General features: G+C 57.6%; 1 protein-coding gene across 6 annotated transcripts; it reads right to left on the reverse strand.

Moving 5' to 3' along the window:
* Window positions 1-6,198: 6,198 nt before the first annotated feature.
* Window positions 6,199-19,420, reverse strand: LOC100681837 (twinkle protein, mitochondrial-like). Of its 6 annotated transcripts, XM_029080525.2 has the most exons (6): window positions 18,249-19,420; window positions 10,230-10,314; window positions 8,955-9,195; window positions 8,360-8,467; window positions 8,002-8,143; window positions 6,199-7,368 (listed from the first exon to the last, which is right to left on the reverse strand). In XM_029080525.2, exons 1-6 carry the CDS (start codon window positions 19,362-19,364, stop codon window positions 7,102-7,104), a joined length of 1,959 nt encoding a protein of 652 aa, XP_028936358.1. In that variant the 5' UTR covers window positions 19,365-19,420; the 3' UTR covers window positions 6,199-7,101. The 6 variants fall into 6 exon arrangements, with proteins under 6 accessions (XP_028936358.1, XP_028936357.1, XP_028936362.1 ...); XM_029080524.2 differs by lacking the exon at window positions 18,249-19,420 and having other exon boundaries at window positions 10,230-11,649; XM_029080529.1 differs by lacking the exon at window positions 18,249-19,420 and having other exon boundaries at window positions 8,955-9,133; window positions 10,230-10,312.
* Between the last annotated feature and the right edge of the window lie 214 nt (window positions 19,421-19,634).

The following is a 19,634-nucleotide window of genomic DNA, read 5'->3' on the forward strand; positions in this document are numbered from 1 at the left end:
CAAGTGATTACCAGCCCCAACAAACCCCCAAGGTGGGCTCAGCTTCCTGGCCATACGCCTAGCTGTGGCAACCGCAGCCCAGGAGCAGCAGGCCAGCCCGCCTTGTGGTTACCTGCCTTGGTTCCGTCCTCCTCTCCTCCCAGGTCTTGGCTTGGGGGGTCCTTTCGGTTTCTGCCTTCTCAGCTTCAACTCCAATAGGTTGGGGTTCTGGGTGAGACCTTGACCAGCCCCCGTCCCCTCAGGCCAGGATGGTCCCCCTGGATGAACTTGCTGGCAGCCCGTCAGACCTATGCAGTGTGCACCCAACACCCTTCCCCCACGGTGCCATGCCACCTGTTGGGCTCAAACCCGGAAATCACCCTCCTTGAGGAGCCACCCCCTCCCTGTCGCCTTCTGTCTCCTCCCAGGCCAAAAGCCAAACCAGGAAATCGCTGGATGGTGGGGGTAATGAAGGGGAGAAAGCGGTGGAGGAGAGGGGATGGGGAACTGCAGGATGGGTGGGGGTGCGTGATGGGACTAACCTTTCCCCAGGACAGGAGGCTAGAAATGGAGGTGGTTTAGAATGGGCAGGATACTGTGTGCTTTGCACACAATAAGCACTCAACAAATACAATTGAATGAATAAATCACACCCCCTTCAACGCCTCCCCTCTCTTGGTATCCTGAACAGCTACAGGGGGTAGTGATCACTCCCTGTCCCTCAGGATCCAACCCCTACACCAAGTGACCCTGGCTTCTCTTGGATCCTCTCCTCCCCCTTGTCTCTCAGCGATTACTTTCCACGTCACCAGACTGGGAACCAGGGATCGTGGGGTCTGTCCTCAGCTCGGACTCTTTCCCCAGGGGCCCACAGGTCCCCTTCATGTGTAAGTAGAAGAGAGAGCCAAAAGAAAGGCCTCAGAGATGGGAGGTTTGGAACATCGTGTTCTCCCACTATGTGAGGGGGAAATCCCCTCTCCCTTTCTAAAGGGGTACATGTATGTGAGCCCAGCTGTGAGATGTCACTGTCCCACAGCTCATAAATAATCCAGGGAGACCAGAGGCAGGTAAACCAGCTCTGGACCCAGAGGTCAGTTGGCCTGGTGGCTCTCTGTCCTGGTCTGGGCTGCATCTGACTGGAAAATGATGAGCATCTGGTTCTCTTCCATCCCCCTCACCAGAAGCAGGCCCAAGCCCAAACGATTCCAGAGCAGAGGGGCAGAACTCCTCTCCTCAGCCCCCTCACCCTTCGATGCATGACTCCATCAGCCCCACCCCTGGGGATGCCTGCTTTGCCCTTGCAGCTGGGTTGCAGATGGCACAGGGACCAGGGTGGTCATCCACAGAATCACGGTAGACTCTTGGCCTGGAAATGATTAAATCTGGATTAGGGAGACCCCGGCTCCAGCCTGACAGGCAGAGAGACCAAAGCCCATCAGGGACCTTAGCTCAGTGTGGTGCTGCTCTCCTCTCCGCCACCGCCAACCACCCTCCCCCAAAGCTGGCATCATCACTTGTTGGGGGTACTTTTAGCGGGAGTTGGAACCAACACCCACACCTGGATCAGAAACACTGAGGTATACCAAAACATCACTTGGGTTCACAAATACCCAGCCACACAGGAGGAGACACACACGTGTGGCCTTGAGACAGATGGATACCATATGTACTGAAAACTGGTATTTTTACCCAGGGTTCTCAGCACTGTCTCTTCCTTCCCCTCAAGCCCCAGGTAATTTGCCCCAGGGACTGTGTGGCCCTGGCAGCTTTCCCTCCCCCACAGCTGCTCTGCAGTGTTCTGACTGACCCAATGACATTTCATCTCCCTCTAACCCCAGCCCCTCCTTCAGTCAGTCTGTGCAACCCACACGGCCAAGGTGGGACCTACTGGTGGGACACCACCATTACTGATGGGGGGGAACTCACCGTGGATGACTTGAGAGGCTATTTCTCTCAGTAGCCTTCTCCCCACTTCTCATGAACCTCCAGTGGTTGCCCATCCAAATCCGCATCAGACAGAAACCCCCTCCCACCGGTTTGAAAGCATTCAAACAGTTCTCCCACTCCTTCCTTACCTCGCTGATTTCCTACTACAACCCAGTCCGCACACTCAGCTCCTCTAACGCCAAGCTACTCAAGAGAATCTGTCTCGTCTATCTCCCCACCAACCCCTTGCCCATAACCTCCCTCTGGTCTAGAACTCTTTCCCCCTTCAGGGAATATGTCTGCTCATTGTAGTACTGAACTCTCCCAAGTGCTTAGTACAGAGCTCTGCACACAGTAAACCCTCAATAAATATGATTGAAAGAACATCCAAGAGATTAGCACTCTCCAAACCTCAAAACCCTCCTAAAATCACATCTCCTCCAAAAAGCCTCCCATGGCTAAGCCCTCATTTCTCTCTCCTGTGTCGCCCAAACACTTAGGTCTGTGTCCTTTAAGCACTGGATATTCATCCCTCAACCCCACAGCACTTATGTCCATATTTATAATTTAATGTCTGTCTCCCCCTCTAGACTCCTTGTGGGCAGGGATTATATGTACCAACTCTGTTTGACTAATATCAATTGTGATACTTAAATGTTACTCTGCGCTAAGTACTGTACTAAGCACCAGGATAGATACAAGGTAATCAGGTGCCATGTGGGGCTTACAGTTTAAGTAGGAGGGAGAACAGGTCTTGAATTCTCATTTTGCAGATGAGGGAACCAAGGCACAGAGAAGTTAAATGACTGACCCAAGGACACACAGCAAAAGGTGTAGCCAGAATTAGAACCCAGGTCCTCTGACTCCCAGGCCTGTGGCTCTTTCCACTAGGCTATACTAGGCAATTCTTAGTACAGTCATCGGCACATAGTAAGTGTTTAATAAATACCATCGATTGATTGACTAGCTCAGGATCGTGGGACAATGAAATAAAGGCCAGATGGGTAAGCCCCGTGCCCCTCTCAGGTTACAGCATCTCTAAGCTGAGCCAGAGCAGCTGGGGCACTGCTGTGCCACCTGGCCATCCCCGGCCATGGCCTGCAGGCTGCTGGCTAGCGGTTGCCCGGCCCTGCTCTCCTGCAAGTCAGGTCCAGTCAGGTGTCAAGCAAGAGTCCTGGAGCTCACCTGGGGCCAACCCAGAACTGAGATTTTCCATCCGTGCAGGGCTCTGCTCTGTGCCCCAGTGCGGACCAGCCTGAGGCCGAAGATCAAGAGGAACTTGAGCCTCTTCCTTCCTTTGGGAGTCTGGTCCCACATTCCTATGCCTGGGATGTTCTCTCCACTTCTCCCCAACCACAAAGCCCTCATCCCAGGCAGCAGCTGCACACACACACACACACACAGACCCGAGCATCCACATGTGCTGCCATCTGCAGAGAAATGCCATGGGCCTAATACAGACTTCCCTTCTGAAGTCAGCTAATCAGCTTCTTATCCTAATGGACATCTTTGGTCTCTTTCCGATTCCAGACTCTCTCCCACGATCACTTCTTCATGGGCCAGTGGGGCAGGAGTGACCTTTCCTGCTCTTCCTCCAAACCGCTGGGTCCCTGGAGGGGCAAAGCAGTCTCCCATTCCCTTGTCCAACCCCTCACAAAGGCTGATGCAGGCATCTGCTAACTACATGCTCCTTCCTCCCGCGAGTGGCAAGGAGAGAAATCTCCGATCTGACAGGAGCCAGAGCCCTGGGGAGATGTTGGAGCCAGTGCTATATGGGCCACGTTGAAACGATCGGGGATAGATCGGAGAGTGAGCGATGGGAGTTGGCCTGCTGGCAAGACCAGGTCAGACTTTCACGGGGATTGTGCCTTTCTCTCAGATCTTCATTCCCAGGGTCCCTCAGGGACGGCTCCTCCCAGGGCGGCGGCGGTGGGCATTGCTGTGCTGCCTTGTCCCTACCATCTGATTGGCAGCTGTTGGGGAGATGGGAGCAAAGAGAAACTCTGCTCACTGCCTTCTTTCACCCCATTCCTGTGGGGGAGGGCCCCAAAACGGAAGGGGTGAGAGTTTGAGGAACCAAATCACGGGGGAAATACAGCAGGGAAGGAAGAGAAAGGGCGGGCAGGGAGGGAGGGCCCCAGGCAGAATCAGAGTGACAGGAGAGGTGGGGCTGGTGGGGATAGGGACGGGCAAGGAAGAGGCCAGCAGGGACATGGTGAGAGTCTGGTTTCAGGCCTAACCACGTGAAAGGCAAGTTAGTTTCAGCATGTTCTATAGGGGCTGCATCCTCAAGGGTGTTAGAAGACATTTCTGCCCCACTGTGGGATGGGGAGAGGGTGGGGGAAAAGCAGGAAGAGACACACCAAGCAATGGGAATGCTGGTCACCCCCAACCATCTCTCTCAAAGGTCACCAATAATAATAATAATGATGATGGTACTTAAGTGTTTACTAACAGGCACTTTACTAAGTGATCTCCTTGTTAAATCCAGTGCCCTCTACTCCATCCTACTCCTCCTCAACCTCTCAGCTACTTTCCGATCTATGGACCATCCTCCTGGCAACATTATCTAACTTTGGCTTCACTGACACGTTCCTCTCCTTGTTCTCCTCTCTCTGGCTGCTCGGTCTCCTTCGTGGGCTCTTCCTCTGCCTCCCACACCTTGTGAGAACTAAGTTTGGGTCCCCTTTTATTTCCCATCTATACTTTGTAGAACTCATTTGCTCCCACAGCTTTCTAATAATGTTGGTATTTGTTAAGCGCTTACTATGTGCCGAGCACTGTTCTAAGCGCTGGGGTAGACATAGGGGAATCGGGTTGTCCCACGTGGGGCTCACAGTCTTAATCCCCATTTTACAGATGAGGGAACTGAGGCACAGAGAAGTTAAGTGACTTGCCCACAGTCACACAGCCGACAAGTGGCAGAGCTGGGATTCGGACTCATGAGCCCTGACTCCAAAGCCCGTGCTCTTTCCACTGAGCCACGCTGCTTCTCTAGAATCTATGTGTGGAGGACTCCCAAATCTACGTCCTCAGCCCTGATCTCTCTCCTTTTCTGCAGCCTATTTCCTCCTGCCTTCAAGACATTGCTACCTGGATGCCCCACCACCACCTCGAACTTAACATGTCCAAAACAGAGCGCCATATCTTTTCACCCAAATCCTGTCCTCCCTGTGACTTTCCAATCACTGCAGACAGCACCACCGTCCTTCCTGTCTCACAAACCCATAACCTTGGCAATATCCTCGACATCTCTCGCATTCAAACACACATATTCAATCCGTCACCAAATTCCATCAGTTCATCCTTCACGACATCGCTAAAATCCACCTTTTCCTCTCTATCAGAACACTTGGATCCAAGCACTTTTCCTATCTTGCCTTGATTAGTGCTTGGCACATAGTAAGCACTTAAATACCATTATTATTATTATTACTACTACATCAGCCTCTTCGTTGACCTCCCCGCCTCTAGTCTCTCACCCCTCCAGTCCACACTTCACTCTGGGGCCCGCATCATTTTTCTAAAAAAAATTCAGTCCATATTTCCCCACTCCTCATGAACATTCGATGGTTGCCCATCCACCTCTGTATCAAACCAAAACTCCTTACCCTTGGTTTGGAAGCACTCAATCACCTTGTTCCCTTCTATCTTACCTCACTGATGTCCCACTACAAGCCAGCACACACATGTTGCTCCTCTAATGTCCACCTATACACCTCAATCCCGTCTATCTCACTGCCGACTGCTTGCCCACGTTAGGCCTTTGGCCTGGAACTCCCTCCCCCTTCGTATCTGCCAGTCTCCCCCCCTCAACGCCTTATTCGAATCACATCTTCTCCAAGAGGCCTTCTCTGACTACACCCTCACATCCCCTACTCCCTTCTACATCATTCTTGCACTGGGGTCCGTATCCTTTAAGGACTTGATATTCACCCCAATCTCCGCTCCATGGCATTCACCTACACCTCCGTAATGTAATTTTTTAATTTTTTTTTACTGCCTACCTCTAGACTGTAAGCTCCTTGTGGCCTGAGAACACATGTACAACTCTGTTATATTGTACTCTCCCAAGCAGTTAGTATAGTGCGCTGTGCATAGTACGCACTCAAATACAACCGACTGATTGATGTGCCACCATTTCACAACTAACAAAGTCTAAGCCTGGGAGTCTTTGGGAAGGGTGGACAAGCCCACTTATCCTACCCTGTTGGAAAGGGAGAGTGGAGAAAAGGGGGGAAAACGGCATAGAACGGCGACCCCTGGTGGTCCAAAAAAGAGAAGAGACACACGGAGGCTAAAAATCCAACTTTTTCAACAAAAAAATGAGACTCCGCAAGGGGACAAATCTGGGCTCTTCTTCGGAAGCTCCTCAAGACTCGGTACCATTTTCGGGTCTTTAGGAGGGGTTGGGTTGCCCAGGCTGAATTCACAGGAACAGGGGCCTGTTCCCTACCACGGCGCTTGACCACTTCCATTTCCACAAGGCATCCAAAAGACCGGATCTCTTTGTTCTTCTAAAAAAAACCACCTGAAAATTCCACCAAGTTTCTGCGAGCAGAAGGCGGAGCTCCCTGGTCTGTCTCAGTCACATCCCTCTTCCCTCAGTGGCTGCAACCCTGACAGCCCCCAATCCATCTTGGGAAGGATTGGGGAGGTTAAGGGTGGGGTGGGGTGTGGTGTGTGTGTGTGTGTGTATGCAGGCCTCAACTCAGAGCCCCCACCCCTCTTGCTTCCACCACCTATCCCCCCTGTGGTTCTGGGTCTCCTGTTACCCCGTTTCCATGCTCTGAGGAGCTGCAAACCTTCCCCAAGCTCTGGGCCTCAGCGCCCTTGTGGTGCGGCCAGCCTAGAGAAGATCAGCTCCCCAAGCCCCTGCAGTTGGGCCAACCTCATGGTTGACGGTCTGTCGACCACTGTCCAAGAAGACAGAAGGATTTGCTGTGCCTGCCCTCAAGGCCCAGGGTCATACTGGTGGCTCCAGAACACCCAAGGCGAGGGGACCCAGAAACTGTCAGTGAGACGAGGATAACGCCTACCCCCGGTAGCAAAGGGTGGCAAGGGTGTCGTTCTTTAGGGGCAGGTAGACACAAGCACCCTCCCATCACCCAAGGCCCATTGCTTCCCGTCCCAGAGCTCCAGCTCTAAGCGAGGGGTGGTAGCAGCATGGCCGGTGGGATTCAGGAACAGCTGACCTCATAGCTTGCCTGGGGTGTCCTCCTTACTATCCCCCTGGGCCTTGGGGGAGGCCAAATTTTTGCCATCTTTCATCTTCTTGAGCCGAGCCTTGCCCTTGGCTTTAGCCAGGGGCGAGAAGGTCAACGAGGTCTTACAGAACTCCAGTGGGAAGGTGCCCACAGCCCCGTCAAAGCGGTTCTTGGCCACCTGCAAGTAGCGCTTGCCCGGTCCCGTTACCAGCTTCCTGTCCTGGAGGATGAGGACGTTGTCTGCCTCCTGGATGGCCTGAATTGGTGGGGGACATGAAGGCAGAGAGAGGGTTACCATGTAAGTAGGCTGCTTTGGGGCGGGGTGGGAATGTGTGGGTGCGCGCGTGCACATCTGTAGGGGATAAAAAAGTTGGCTCATGGCTCAGAGGAGATCAGGAGAAGGACGAGTGAGTGATGAGAAGCCTGGTCGGGGAAGCTAGGGTCGACACTCGGTGCTTGAGGGCAGGAGTCCCCCTGCAGCTTCAGAGGCTCCTATAGTCTGCCTTAGCAGCCTGCAGACCCTCCGCTGGCCGCCAGCACTGAGGTCAAGGCCCCTCCCACAGAATCGCTGGGCCTCACAGCTAGAAAAAGCTCAAACCCTGGGATCTCACCCCATAGAATAACTGTAGTCAGGTAATTGGAAAGTGACTTTTAACACATTTCTAGTGTGGGCCAATCTGAAGGAGTCTGTCCTGAGCCGGTGGTGGTGCTCAGCCCAAGCTAAGTGCCTTCCCACCGGTGTAGATGGAGACAGACTGAGGAAAAGCCAAGCCTGGAAGCCCCAAGTCCCTTGTACTGGGGCTCCCTGCCCGGACTGGGCAGAGCGGGGCAGCCCTGGATATGAGCCGAGCCAATGCCGGGGGATGGGAGGTCCGACCCAGCCCCTCACCCTGGACGATCCGGAGAGGGACGCTGCCTGAAGCTCTCTGTCGTCGTCCTCTTCGCGGGGGTGGATGACCAGGGTCACGTGGCAGCCGCTGTCGGTGGCGAACCTTCGGAACGCCCCGAGGACGGTGTCCTGGGCCGTGAGCCTGTAAGGGCGACCCAGTCGGGAGGGGTGGGAAGGATGGGTGACACGGCCAGGATACCTGCCATAGTGAGGTGGCGTGGGGGGGGGGAGGCGGTCCAAGCTGTCCAGCCCCAGGGGCCCAGGGGAAAAGGACGACTGGCTCCCCATTCCGGAGGTGGCAGCGCTGGAGAGCTTCCAAGGGCCCTCTGTCCCAGTAGGAACACGGTATGGGGATTACCTGTCTGCTGACCGGCGGCCTTGGCCCGTCACCAACTGCAGATTGTCGATGACAACGTGGCGGATGTCGTACATATAGACGGCATGGCAAATGGTGTCCAGCGCAGTCCTGAGGGTGGGAAGGGGGGCAAGAGGGAGCAGGATAAACTCTTGCCTCTTCCTCCCAACCGGCACCACCCCAGCCTAGAGTGCCTGAGGAACACAGGGGATGGTGGGTGGGGTTATGATCAAATCACTTGGTACCCTAGCCAGCGCCCCTACACCCCAGTCCCCCCATCCGGAAATGCTTCCCACAGTTTCAACTCGTCCGTCAGAAGGCTATTTTTTTTTAAGTAACAGCGGTAATAATAACACTAATTCTTAAGCACTTACTATGTACTTAGTGCTTACACAGCACTAGGAGAGAATATACCTGTGGTTATTCGATATGGTCTAAGAATGCCCTGTTGCCCCAAAAATGTTGGGGGAAAGGGAACGTCTAGGGATGGAGAATCCAGTGCCTCCAAAAGTGGTGTCTCCCATGATTAACTGGGCAGATGGCAAGCGTTCCGTGGGTCTCCGGTGCGGGGCCTGGGGGAGGTGATGGGCACACGTACTTGATGTTCTGCTGCCCGTGGAAGGTCATGAAGTAGAGCGGGAGGTCCTCGAACCGGTCAACCCAGGCGTCGTATTGGTCCGGCTCTTCTTCCAGCCGCCCCCGGGAGAACTGGGTGAACATGACTTTGGCCAGTCGCGCGATGCCTATCTCGAAGCTGCCCCACAGTGTGCTGACGCCCTGCATGCACAGGTCCAGGGAATACTCGCCAGTGAACGTCGTCTTCCCGCTGCCCATACTCCCTGAGCGGGGAGAGGGAGGGCGCATCACGTGGGTGAGGGGTGAACAAATCCCTCACAACCAAGAACACAAGTTTATGGGCCCCATCCGGGTCCACTTGGCAGGAAGGTAGGCCGGGGGCATCCCCTAACTCCAGTTTCCTCTTTCCAGCTCCTTCAGCCCACCAGGGATAAGCTTGCTACTTCTGGGACGATCCTGGCCAGTTGTGGCTTCACTGGAGGCCGGTCTGTTCAGGACCCTCCTGATTGGGGCAATAGTGACCCAAAATTCTTAGCAGGAGAGGGATGGGAAAAGGAGAAAAAGTTCGAAATCAAGCCCAACCTAACCCTGAGTTCTCAGGCCAACAGGACATACAGCTTGTGCTTCTGCTGGACCTTCTCTGAGCTTAGTACAGGGTAATACCTTTTGGAACAGTTCAGTAAAAAACACTACTTGCAGGGCCTGTTCATCACTGGGAGTCAGGGTGGGCCGAGGGCGAGGCTAAGCCCCTGACGATGGATGGGGAAGACCAGCACCAAGACAGACCCCACCCCGTGTCAGTTTGGGAGAATGTGTGAGGCAGGATGGGTGAGGCCCAAACATGCTTCTGTGGACATTCCAGCTCTGGCCAATTGCCCCTGTGTGGTCGAGACTTTAATTGCCAGGACCCCCCGGGGCTGTGCAGTGGCAGGGGTCCCCGGCTGTCAGGCAAGACGAATTTTTCATCTGCTACGGTCTCACCTCTGGTCACCTCTGAGACCGAGCTTGTAGACGGGCAGGATGAAATCTGGACTGGAGGCAGACTAGTTAGATAAGGTTGGACTTCAGATTTCCAACCCCACCTGGGCGCTACCCACAGCCCAGCTTGCAATCCTCAGTTCCTGGTACAGGCCGTTGGCCCAGGCTTTTTCTGGCCTCCAAAACCGCTAAATCAGTACAGAGTGAGTATTACCGACCTCCCGGTAAGACCCAGCAGGGTCCAGGGAAGGGGACCTCAACAGACTGAAGCCTTAAGTGTTGAAAATAGGAAACCAGTTCCCACTCGGCCCCGACTTACCTATGAGGACTGTGATCTCTCCCTTGCGATGCCCCTTCAGGAGGCGGCTGAGGTCCGGGAAGCGGCTCCACCGCACACCGGCCACCTGCTCGGCGTTGACCGGGTTCCCCAGCAGCTGATTGTGAATCTGGTGTAAGGAGTCGATGCCCTTGGGGCTACCGGCCGGCTGGGCCGCGTCCAGGATGCGGGGCAGGTTCAGGCCCCGGGCTAGGGCGTCCAGGGGCCGAGGCCGCTGCTCGCCGGGCACCACCAGCCAGCAGCGCTTTGGGTTCAGCTTGCGGGCGAAGAGCTTGGCCGCCTCCCAGGAGCGCAGGTCGTCGCCCAGCCACAGCACGATGCGCTTGAAAGGCTCCAGGTAGGGGAGCAGGGCCGGGGGCAGGCAGGCCGTGCCGCGGGGCAGGGCCAGCGTGGGCTTCCCCGTGGCCTGGTGCAGGGCCAGGCTGTCCAGCTCCCGGCCGGTCAGCACCACCTCGGCGTCCCGGCGGCCGATGAGCGGCAGGCCGAAGAGGTTCAGATAGGCGGCCGGCCGCGGCAGGGTGGTCTCCACGTAGCGGACCCCGTCGCCCTCGCACTCTGCCGCCAGCAGCTTCAGCCCGCGCAGCCCGCTCCCGCTACGGGGGCAGAACCAGGGGAAGACGAGGCTGCGGGCCCCGCGCAAGTAGCGCACGGAGAAGCGCCTCAGCGTCGCGTCCGACAGGCGGGACAGGCCGAAGGCGGCCCGGGGAGCCTCCTCCTCCTCCTCCTCGGCCTCCCCGTCCGGCAGCTCCCAGAGGGGCAGGGCCCGGGCCCACAGGCGCCGCACGTCCTCCGCCTCCGCCTCGCCCAGGACCGGCTCCCCCGGCGGCTCCGCGGCCCCTTCCCCCGGCGGCTCCACGTGGGCCTGGAAGTCCCGCCAGCTGCCCTCCGCCAGGCTGGCGGTGCACAGGAAGCGGCCCGTCGTCTTGTCGATGCACAGGCTGCGGCGGGCGGCCTCCCCTTCCCGGCCGGCGAAGGGGCTGGGGACGCGGAGGCAGCAGTGGCCGTCGTGGAAGGGGATGCCGCGGGCCCGCAGGTAGCGGCGGAGCTCGGCCACGGTCGGGGTCGCCGGGGCCTCCCTCCGGAAGGCGCGGCAAGGGGGGCGCCGGGCCCCGAGCGGGGCGACCACGGCCCGGGCCCAGCCCCGCATGGCCAAGGGGCAACCGCAGAGGGCAGGACCGGACAGTCCTTCGCCCTTCGCCCCGGAAGTGGAACCTCCTCCGCCGGGCAGGGCTCGCGAGCGCCCCCAAACCGGAAGTCCCTCCCTCCTCGCGCCCGGAGCCGCCCACTTCCGGCGGTGGCGCGCGACGGGCCGTTGGGCGGCCATGGCGGCCCCGCCCTCTTGACCCAGAACCACCGACGCCCGCCCCCCTTCCGTCCGATCGTATTTATTGAGCGCACAGCACTGTACTCAACGCCTGGAATGGCCAATTCGGCAACAGATGGAGACGCCCCCCGCCCCCCAGCGGGCTCACTCATGTGCCCTGCTCCCTACCCCTCACTGTCTTCCCCTCCCTCATCTGCCACTCTTCAGAAAATATTTCAATCGTTGGCTTGATTTTTATTTTAATAATAATAATAATAATGGTGGTATTTGTTAAGCGCTTAGTATGTGCAGAGCACTGTTCTAAGCGCTGGAGATACAGGGTAATGAGGTTGTCCCATGTGAGGCGTACAGTCTTCATCCCCATTTTACAGATGAGGGAACTGAGGCACAGAGAAGTTAAGTGACTTGCCCACAGTCACACTGGACTTATATTTGTAGTTCGTCTCCATTATATAGACAGCCGAGCTCTTTCCGATGGTGCTTCCTACCTCCCCGAAGCAAGATGTAGGCGGTCATCAGGTTTTTATTAAGTTCCCACTGGGCGGTGACTCCCGAGCAGCAGCATGGCTCAGTGGACGGAGCAGGGACCGTTCTACTCCCGGCCCTGCCACGTAGCTGCTGCGTGGCCTTGGGCCAGTCGCTTCCCTTCTCCGTGTCTCAGTTACCTCCTCTGGAAAACGGGGATTGAAATTGTGAGCCCCACGTGGGGCACGGACCACGTCCGACCCCATTTCGACTGTATCCCCCCCAACGCTTAAAGCGTTGTCTCGCCCATGATAAGCGCTTAAATACCATAATAATTTTGATTATTACTGCTCTGGACGCCAAAGAGGGTGGCTGCTTTTGTATATCATTCCACTTAGAATTAAAGTAGTAGGCTTTTTTAAATTTTTCAGATCTGTTCATTGTTTTGAACGTCCACTCTTCTGCCTGAAGTCTCATGCCCTCGAATCTATGCTGTTCGGGTGTTCGGTATCACCCCCACGGCACTTATGAACATATCTTTCAATTTATATTATTGTCTCTCTCCCCCTCTAGCTTGTCAGCCTTGTGGACAGGGAATGTGACTACCACCTCCATTGGGTGGTACTCTCCAAACGCTTGGTATAGTGCTCTGCACACACGAAGTATTCAAATGCCACTGATTGACTGGTTGGATTTAACTGCTGCTTTAAGCTACTTCTGGCTTGGACAAATAGAGTTGTTCCTTCCCTGTGTTAAAATGGGAGAAAAAAAACCCAACCTGAGAACACTTTCCTTTGAAAGGAAAAAGATGTCCTTGATAAGTCTTACTTGAACTATAAGACCTCATCCCTCTAGTCTGTGAGCTGGTAGAGGGCAGGGAATGCGTCTGTTTGTTGTTATATTGTACTCAGTACATTGCTTTGCAAACAGTAAGCGCTCAACAAATACATGTGGGACAACCTGATTACCCTGTACCTACCCCAGCCCTTAGAACAATACTTGCCACATAGTCAGCGCTTAAATACCATTATTATTATTGCAATTGAATGAATAGGGATATAGGATAGGGAAAGGGAAACAAGAGTTCTTTTTGCATGGACTTAGTCAATCTGATTTTTTTTTAGGGTATTTAAGAGTTTACCGTGTGCCAGATACAGTATTAAGTGCTGGCCTATAGTGAATGCTGAACAAACAACAACAACAACAAAAAGCTTATCAGGTAGGACACAGTCAATGTCCCACTTGGGGCTCAGTCTTAACCTTCCTCATTTTACAGCTGAGGTAACCGAGACACAAGGTCACAGAGCAGGCAAGTGACAGAGCCGGAATTAGAACCCAAGTCCTCTGACTCCCAGGCCCAGGCTTTACCCACTAGGCCACACTCAAGTTTAAGAAATTAAGCTTTTAATTGGGTGAAGCAATAAATGACTCCTGGCGGACAAAACCGAGAACAGACGAGCGGAGGCTGAAAACCCAACTCTTTGGACACAAAAATGCCAAGGAGATGAATGTGGGCACCCTTGTGGAAGCCCCTTGAGCCTCGGAGCTGTTCAGCCCCATGGGGAGGACTGATGGGGCAGGGAGGGCCAGGTAGCCCAGGCTGACTTCACGGGAACAAGGTCCTGCCCCATACCCACAGTGTCCTCACCTTTCCCGGTATCACTGGGCATTCAGGAGATCAGGGCTCCTCTATTCATTTTTCTAAAAACGGCCTAAAAAGCCTCGTGCGTTTGTGCTTGTGGGAGTCAATGGAGGCCCCTGGGCTGACTTGGTGGGGGTGTGGGGGCTTCTGGCTCAGTCCCGAGGCTTCCGCGCCCCCAGTCACACCCTCCTCCCCCTCACCCACTTACGGCCCTGCCAGCCCCCGTTCCATCTGAAAGGGGGACAGGGAGCCACAGGGCCTCAACCCAGAGTGCCCTCCCGGCCCATCACTTCCACCCGCTGTCCTCCCCGCCTGCTCTCCCATCCCCTGCTTCCTTGCTCTGAAGAACTGCAAACCTTTCCCCGGCTCCGGCCCTCAGCACCCCTGTGGTGGACCCAGCCTGGAGGATATCACAGCCCCGAGCCCCCACAACTGGGCCAACCTCATGGCCAAAGTTTCACCGACTGCTGTCCACCCAGATTCCCTGTGCCTGCCCCGAGGCCCAGGGTCCCACCTACACCCGAGGCCAGAGGACCCAGAGTCTGTCAGGAGAGGGCAAGGGTCAGACCTGCCCCCAAGGGGGGGGGGGGTAGACAAAAAACCCCTCCCACCCAAGGCCTGCTGCTCCCTCCCAGCTCTGAGCAGGGAGGCTGGTAGAAATCAGGAACAGTTGACCTCATGGCTTTTCAAGGTCTCCTCCTTACTGTTTGCCGGGGCCTTCCAGGAGGCCAGATGGTTGCTGTCCTTCTTTTATGCCAAAGCCTCATCCTAGGCTGAGGGCGAGGAAGGTGAGAAGGTCAACGTGGTCTTACTGAACTCCAGCGGGAAGGTGCCCACATCCCCATCAAAGCGATTCTTGGCCACTTGCAGGAAGCGTTTGCTCAGTCCCGTTACCAGCTTCCTGTCCTGGAGGATGAGGACGTTATCTGCCACCTAGGGTGACAGGGGACAGGAAGGTGTGGTGGTGGTGAAGTGTGTGGAAACTGGGGGTGGGGGTGGGGGTGGGGTTACAGATTCTCTGGGCCCCACAGTTGAAAAGCACAAACTTGGGATTCTCGCCCCACAGAATAATTCCACTCGAGTAATCAGAAAGTGACTTTGGGCACGCTCCCAATGTTGGCCAATCTGGAGGAGCCCATCCTGAGCCAGCGGCGTGGCTCAGCCTGGGATGGCCAAGCTCCTCCCACCGGGCTAGATGTAGCCACAGCGGGGAGAAGGAGGGCCTGGAAGCCCCAAGTCTCCTGCGCTGGGCTCTCTATCCGGGCTGCGCAGAGAAGGACAACCCCGGACCCAGGCTGAGGCTCACCTGGGCCGCCCCAAAGATGGATGCTGTCTGCAGCTCCCTGTCGTCGTCCTCTTCATCAGGGGGGATGACCACGGTCACGTGGCAGCCGCTGTCGGTGGCGAATCTTCGGAATGCCCAGATGACGGCGTCCTGAGCCGTAAGCCTATGAGGCCGGGGGGCACGGCGGGGTAGGGGGTTTGGAAAAGGAGGCGGTGAGGTGGGGCTATGTTAGGGGGACAGGGTGTCGGACAGAAGGCCGGTGGGGAGAGGAGCGGGGGATCCCGGCTCTCTCAGGATGGCCGACTAGACTCCAGGTCCTCCTGTCACAACCTGACTCGTCCAGGCCTAGCAGTGGCTCCTGGTTCCCTCCCTCCCTGGCTCCGAGGCTTGGGGATAAGCAGGGAGGCCCCTCCTCTCTGGAAGGTCTCCAAGCACCGTGGAAAAGAGGTAGGGGTGGCCAGATCATCTGCCTTAGTGAGGAAGGGTCCAGGCTTTCCATCCTCAGGGACACCGGGGGAGAGGGACGGCTGGCTCCCCACTCTGGCGGCGGCGTTATTGGGGTGGGGAAGCCTCCTCCCAAAGCATCTCTGAACCAGGGGATGGGGGAGCCGTTACCTGTCTGTCGACCGCTGCCCTTGTCCCATCACCATCTCCCTTATCCCATCAATGACGACGTGGCAGATGTCATACATGTAGACGGCATGGAGCATGGTGTCTATTACCATCCTATGGGTGGGGTGAGAGGGAGCAGGAAGAACTCTTGCTAACCTACACACGCACCACATGTGTATGTATATATATATATATCTCGTGCCTGAAGACTCCCCTTCTTCCCCACCTCTATCACCTTGGCCTATATTCCTGAGAAATGCAGGAGACAAGGCTCCCGCTCCAATTCTCTGGGGCCCTAGCACCCCCCCCCAAAAGTTTTGCATGGTTTCAGGTCACCAGCCTGAAGTACTTTAAGATGCCACCAATGCCCCAAGAAGGGTCGGGAAAACAGCAGCATCCTATAGGGCTGGAGACTCCAGCGCCCCTAAGAATGGAGACGCTGCAGTGCCTGAGCCGACCGTGGAGAGGATGCTCGGGGGGCGTCAGGTGTTGGGGAGGCGATGACGAGCACACGTACTTGATGTTCTGCTGCCCGTGTAAGGTTGTGAAATACAGCGGCAGGTCCTCAAACCGGTCAGCCCACGCGATGTTCCGCTCCGGCTCCTCCTCCGGCCGCCCCCGGGAGAACTGGGTGAGCATGACCTGGGCCAGCCGCTCGCTGCTGATCTCGAAGCTGCCCCACAGCGTGCTCACGCCCTGCGTGCACAGGTCCAGCGAGTACTCGCTGATGAACGTCGTCTTCCCGCAGCCCGTCCGCCCTGGGCGGGGAGAGGGAGGGTGCATCGTGCGGGTAAGGGGTGGACTGGGGGTGGGACCTCCTGCCCAGTCCCCAGATCCCATCTCCCAGCCAAAGGCATAGGGGCCTCGGTCGCGCTTGGGCCCAGCTGGCGGGAAGGTGGGCTGCGCCACAGTGGGATACCACCCTTAACTCCAACCCACCCGTTCCCAGCCCCTTCAGCCCCCCGCCAGTGACAAGCTCGCTTGTCTGGGACATTCCTGGCCGGTTGGGGCTTCTACTGATCGACAGGGGATGCGGGGGAGGAGGGTCTGGGAGGCCGTTCTCTGCAGGACCCTCGTGCCCAAGGCAGCACTGACCCAACACGCTTGCCGGGGGGGGGGGGGGGGCGGGCCGATCCAAGAAGGGAGCTGGAGACATGGGGGCCTGAAATAAACCCTTCTCCCCAGGGTCCTCGGGCCAGCAAGGCACCTGTCCCATCCTTCTGCTCTCCTTTTTTCTCTCTGACGGGATCTGTTAAGTTCTTCCTGTGTGCCAAGCCCTGCACTAAGCACAGGGGTAGAGAGATAGCAATGTCTCTCATGGGGCTCAGACTAAGTCCCCATTTTACAGATGAGGTAAAAGGTACAGACAAGCGAAGTGACTTCCTTCAGACTGTAAGCTCTCCGTGAGCAGGGTGCTCGGTCAACAACTCTGTTAAACCGTATTCTCCCGAGTGCTTAGGACGGCGCTCTACATACAGCAAGCGCTCAATAAATGCAGTTGATCGATTGTTCAAGGCCATACAGGAAACAGGTGGCGGATCCAGGATCGGACTTCTGATTCCGAGGCCCGTGCTCTAACTGCTTGGTCCGGCTACTTCTGAACTGTCCCAACGCCTAGTACAAGGACGTCACCCTCAGAACGGACCCAATCGAGCCTGAAGCTCGGACAGACCGGCGCCGAGCCAAAAGGCACGGGGCAGGATGGCTGAGGCTCAAAAGTGGTGCCCTTGTGGACCCTCCGGCCCCGGACAGTCGCCTCTGGGCTGTTGGGACTTGAACTAAGAGGCGTCCCAGCGGCCCTCCCGATGGACAGAGTCTCTGGCAAGCAACCGAGACCATCTCTCCTCCTGCCACGGTCTCACTTTAGGTCTGGCCTCGACCCCTTGACTCTATTTATTGCCATTGTTCTTGTCTGTCCGTCTCCCCCGATTAGACTATAAGCCCGTCAAACGGCAGGGACTGTCTCTATCTGTTGCCGTCTTGTTCATTCCAAGCGCTTAGTACAGTGCTCTGCACATAGTAAGCGCTCAATAAATACTATTGAATGAAATACTATTGAATGAATGACCTGGCCCAGCCCTTTGAAAAGGAGCCCTGTCTGTGGAGAAGCAGCGTGGCTCAGTGGAAAGAGCACGGGCTTTGGAGTCAGGGCTCATGAGTTCGAATTCCAGCTCCGCCACTTGTCGGCTGTGTGACTGTAGGCAAGTCACTTAACTTCTCTGTGCCTGTTCCCTCATCTGTAAAATGTTAAGACTGGGAGCCCCACGTGGGACAACCTGATTCCCCTATGTCTACCCCAGCGCTTAGAACAGTGCTCAGCACATAGTAAGCGCTTAACAAATACCAGCATTATTATTATTATTATTAGTCCGAACGGAGGCAAGCTGGGTGGGCCTGGGCTTCAGCTTCCCAGTCCAGCCTGGACCCTGCCCATGGCCCACCCTGCGGTACACAGCTCTTGGGTGTAGGACCCGGCAGGAAGCTGTGGCAAAGGCTGGTTCCAGCCCAGGCCTTTTCTGAGACCCAAACCCAGAAAACACACAGCCGGGACGGGTCCTTTAGCTCGGGGAAGAACCGGACATACTGACCTGTGATGACGGTGAGTTCCCCCTTGCGATGCCCCTTCAGGAGGCGGTTGAGGTCCGGGAAGCGGCTCCACCGCACACCAGCCACCTGCTCGGCCTTGGCCAACTGCATCAACACCTCCGCCCGCACCTGGCGGAAGGAGATGATGCCCTTGGGGCGGCGGGCCGGCTGAGCCGAGTCCAGGATGTGGGGCAGGCTCAGGCCCCGGGCCAGGGCGTCCAGGGGCCGAGGCCGCCGCTCGCCGGGCACCACCAGCCAGCAGCGCTTTGGGTTCAGCTTGCGGGCAAAAAGCTTGGCCGCCTCCCAGGAGCGCAGGTCGTCGCCCAGCCACAGCACGATGCGCTTGAAAGGCTCCAGGTAGGGGAGCAGGGCCGGGGGCAGGCAGGCCGTGCCGCGGGGCAGGGCCAGCGTGGGCTTCCCCGTGGCCTGGTGCAGGGCCAGGCTGTCCAGCTCCCGGCCGGTCAGCACCACCTCGGCGTCCCGGCGGCCGATGAGCGGCAGGCCGAAGAGGTTCAGATAGGCGGCCGGCCGCGGCAGGGTGGTCTCCGCGTAGCGGACCCCGTCGCCCTCGCACTCTGCCGCCAGCAGCTTCAGCCCGCGCAGCCCGCTCCCGCTACGGGGGCAGAACCAGGGGAAGACGAGGCTGCGGGCCCCGCGCAAGTAGCGCACGGAGAAGCGCCTCAGCGTCGAGTCCGACACCTCGGACAGGCCGAAGGCGGCCCGGGCCCGCAGGGCCTCGGACTCCTCCTCGTCCTCCCAGTCCGGCAGCTCCCAGAGGGGCAGGGCCCGGGCCCACAGGCGCCGCACGTCCTCGGCGTCGGCCGGGCCCAGGACCGGCTCCCCCGGCGGCTCCGCGGCCCCTTCCCCCGGCAGCTCCACGTGGGCCTGGAAGTCCTGCCAGCTGCCCTCCGCCAGGCTGGCGGTGCACAGGAAGCGGCCCGTCGTCTTGTCGATGCACAGGCTGCGGCGGGCGGCCTCCCCTTCCCGGCCGGCGAAGGGGCTGGGGACGCGGAGGCAGCAGTGGCCGTCGTGGAAGGGGATGCCGCGGGCCCGCAGGTAGCGGCGGAGCTCGGCCACGGCCACGGCCGGGGTCACCGGCACCTCGCTCAGCCTCGGCGGCGGCGGGGCCTCCCTCCGCAAGGCGCGGCAGGGGGAGCCTCGGGCCCCGAGCGGGGCGACCACGGCCCGGGCCCAGCCCCGCATGGCCAAGGGGCAACCGCACAGGGCAGGACCGGACAGTCCTTCGCCCTTCGCCCCGGAAGTAGAACCCCCTCCGCGGGGCAACGCGCACGCGCGCCCCAAGCCGGAAGTGCCGCCCTCTCTCCGCTTCCCGCCTCGCGGCCTGCCACGAGCACTTCCGGTGGTGGCGCGCGGCTCCCTTCAACGGCCGCCGCCGCCCCTCCCCCCCCACCTGAGGCGCGCCCACCCGCTTTCTAAATAGCATTTTTTAAGGCGCTTACAATGTGCCAGTCA

This window comes from Ornithorhynchus anatinus, chromosome 16, assembly GCF_004115215.2.
Source record: "Ornithorhynchus anatinus isolate Pmale09 chromosome 16, mOrnAna1.pri.v4, whole genome shotgun sequence".
NCBI lineage: Eukaryota > Metazoa > Chordata > Mammalia > Monotremata > Ornithorhynchidae > Ornithorhynchus > Ornithorhynchus anatinus.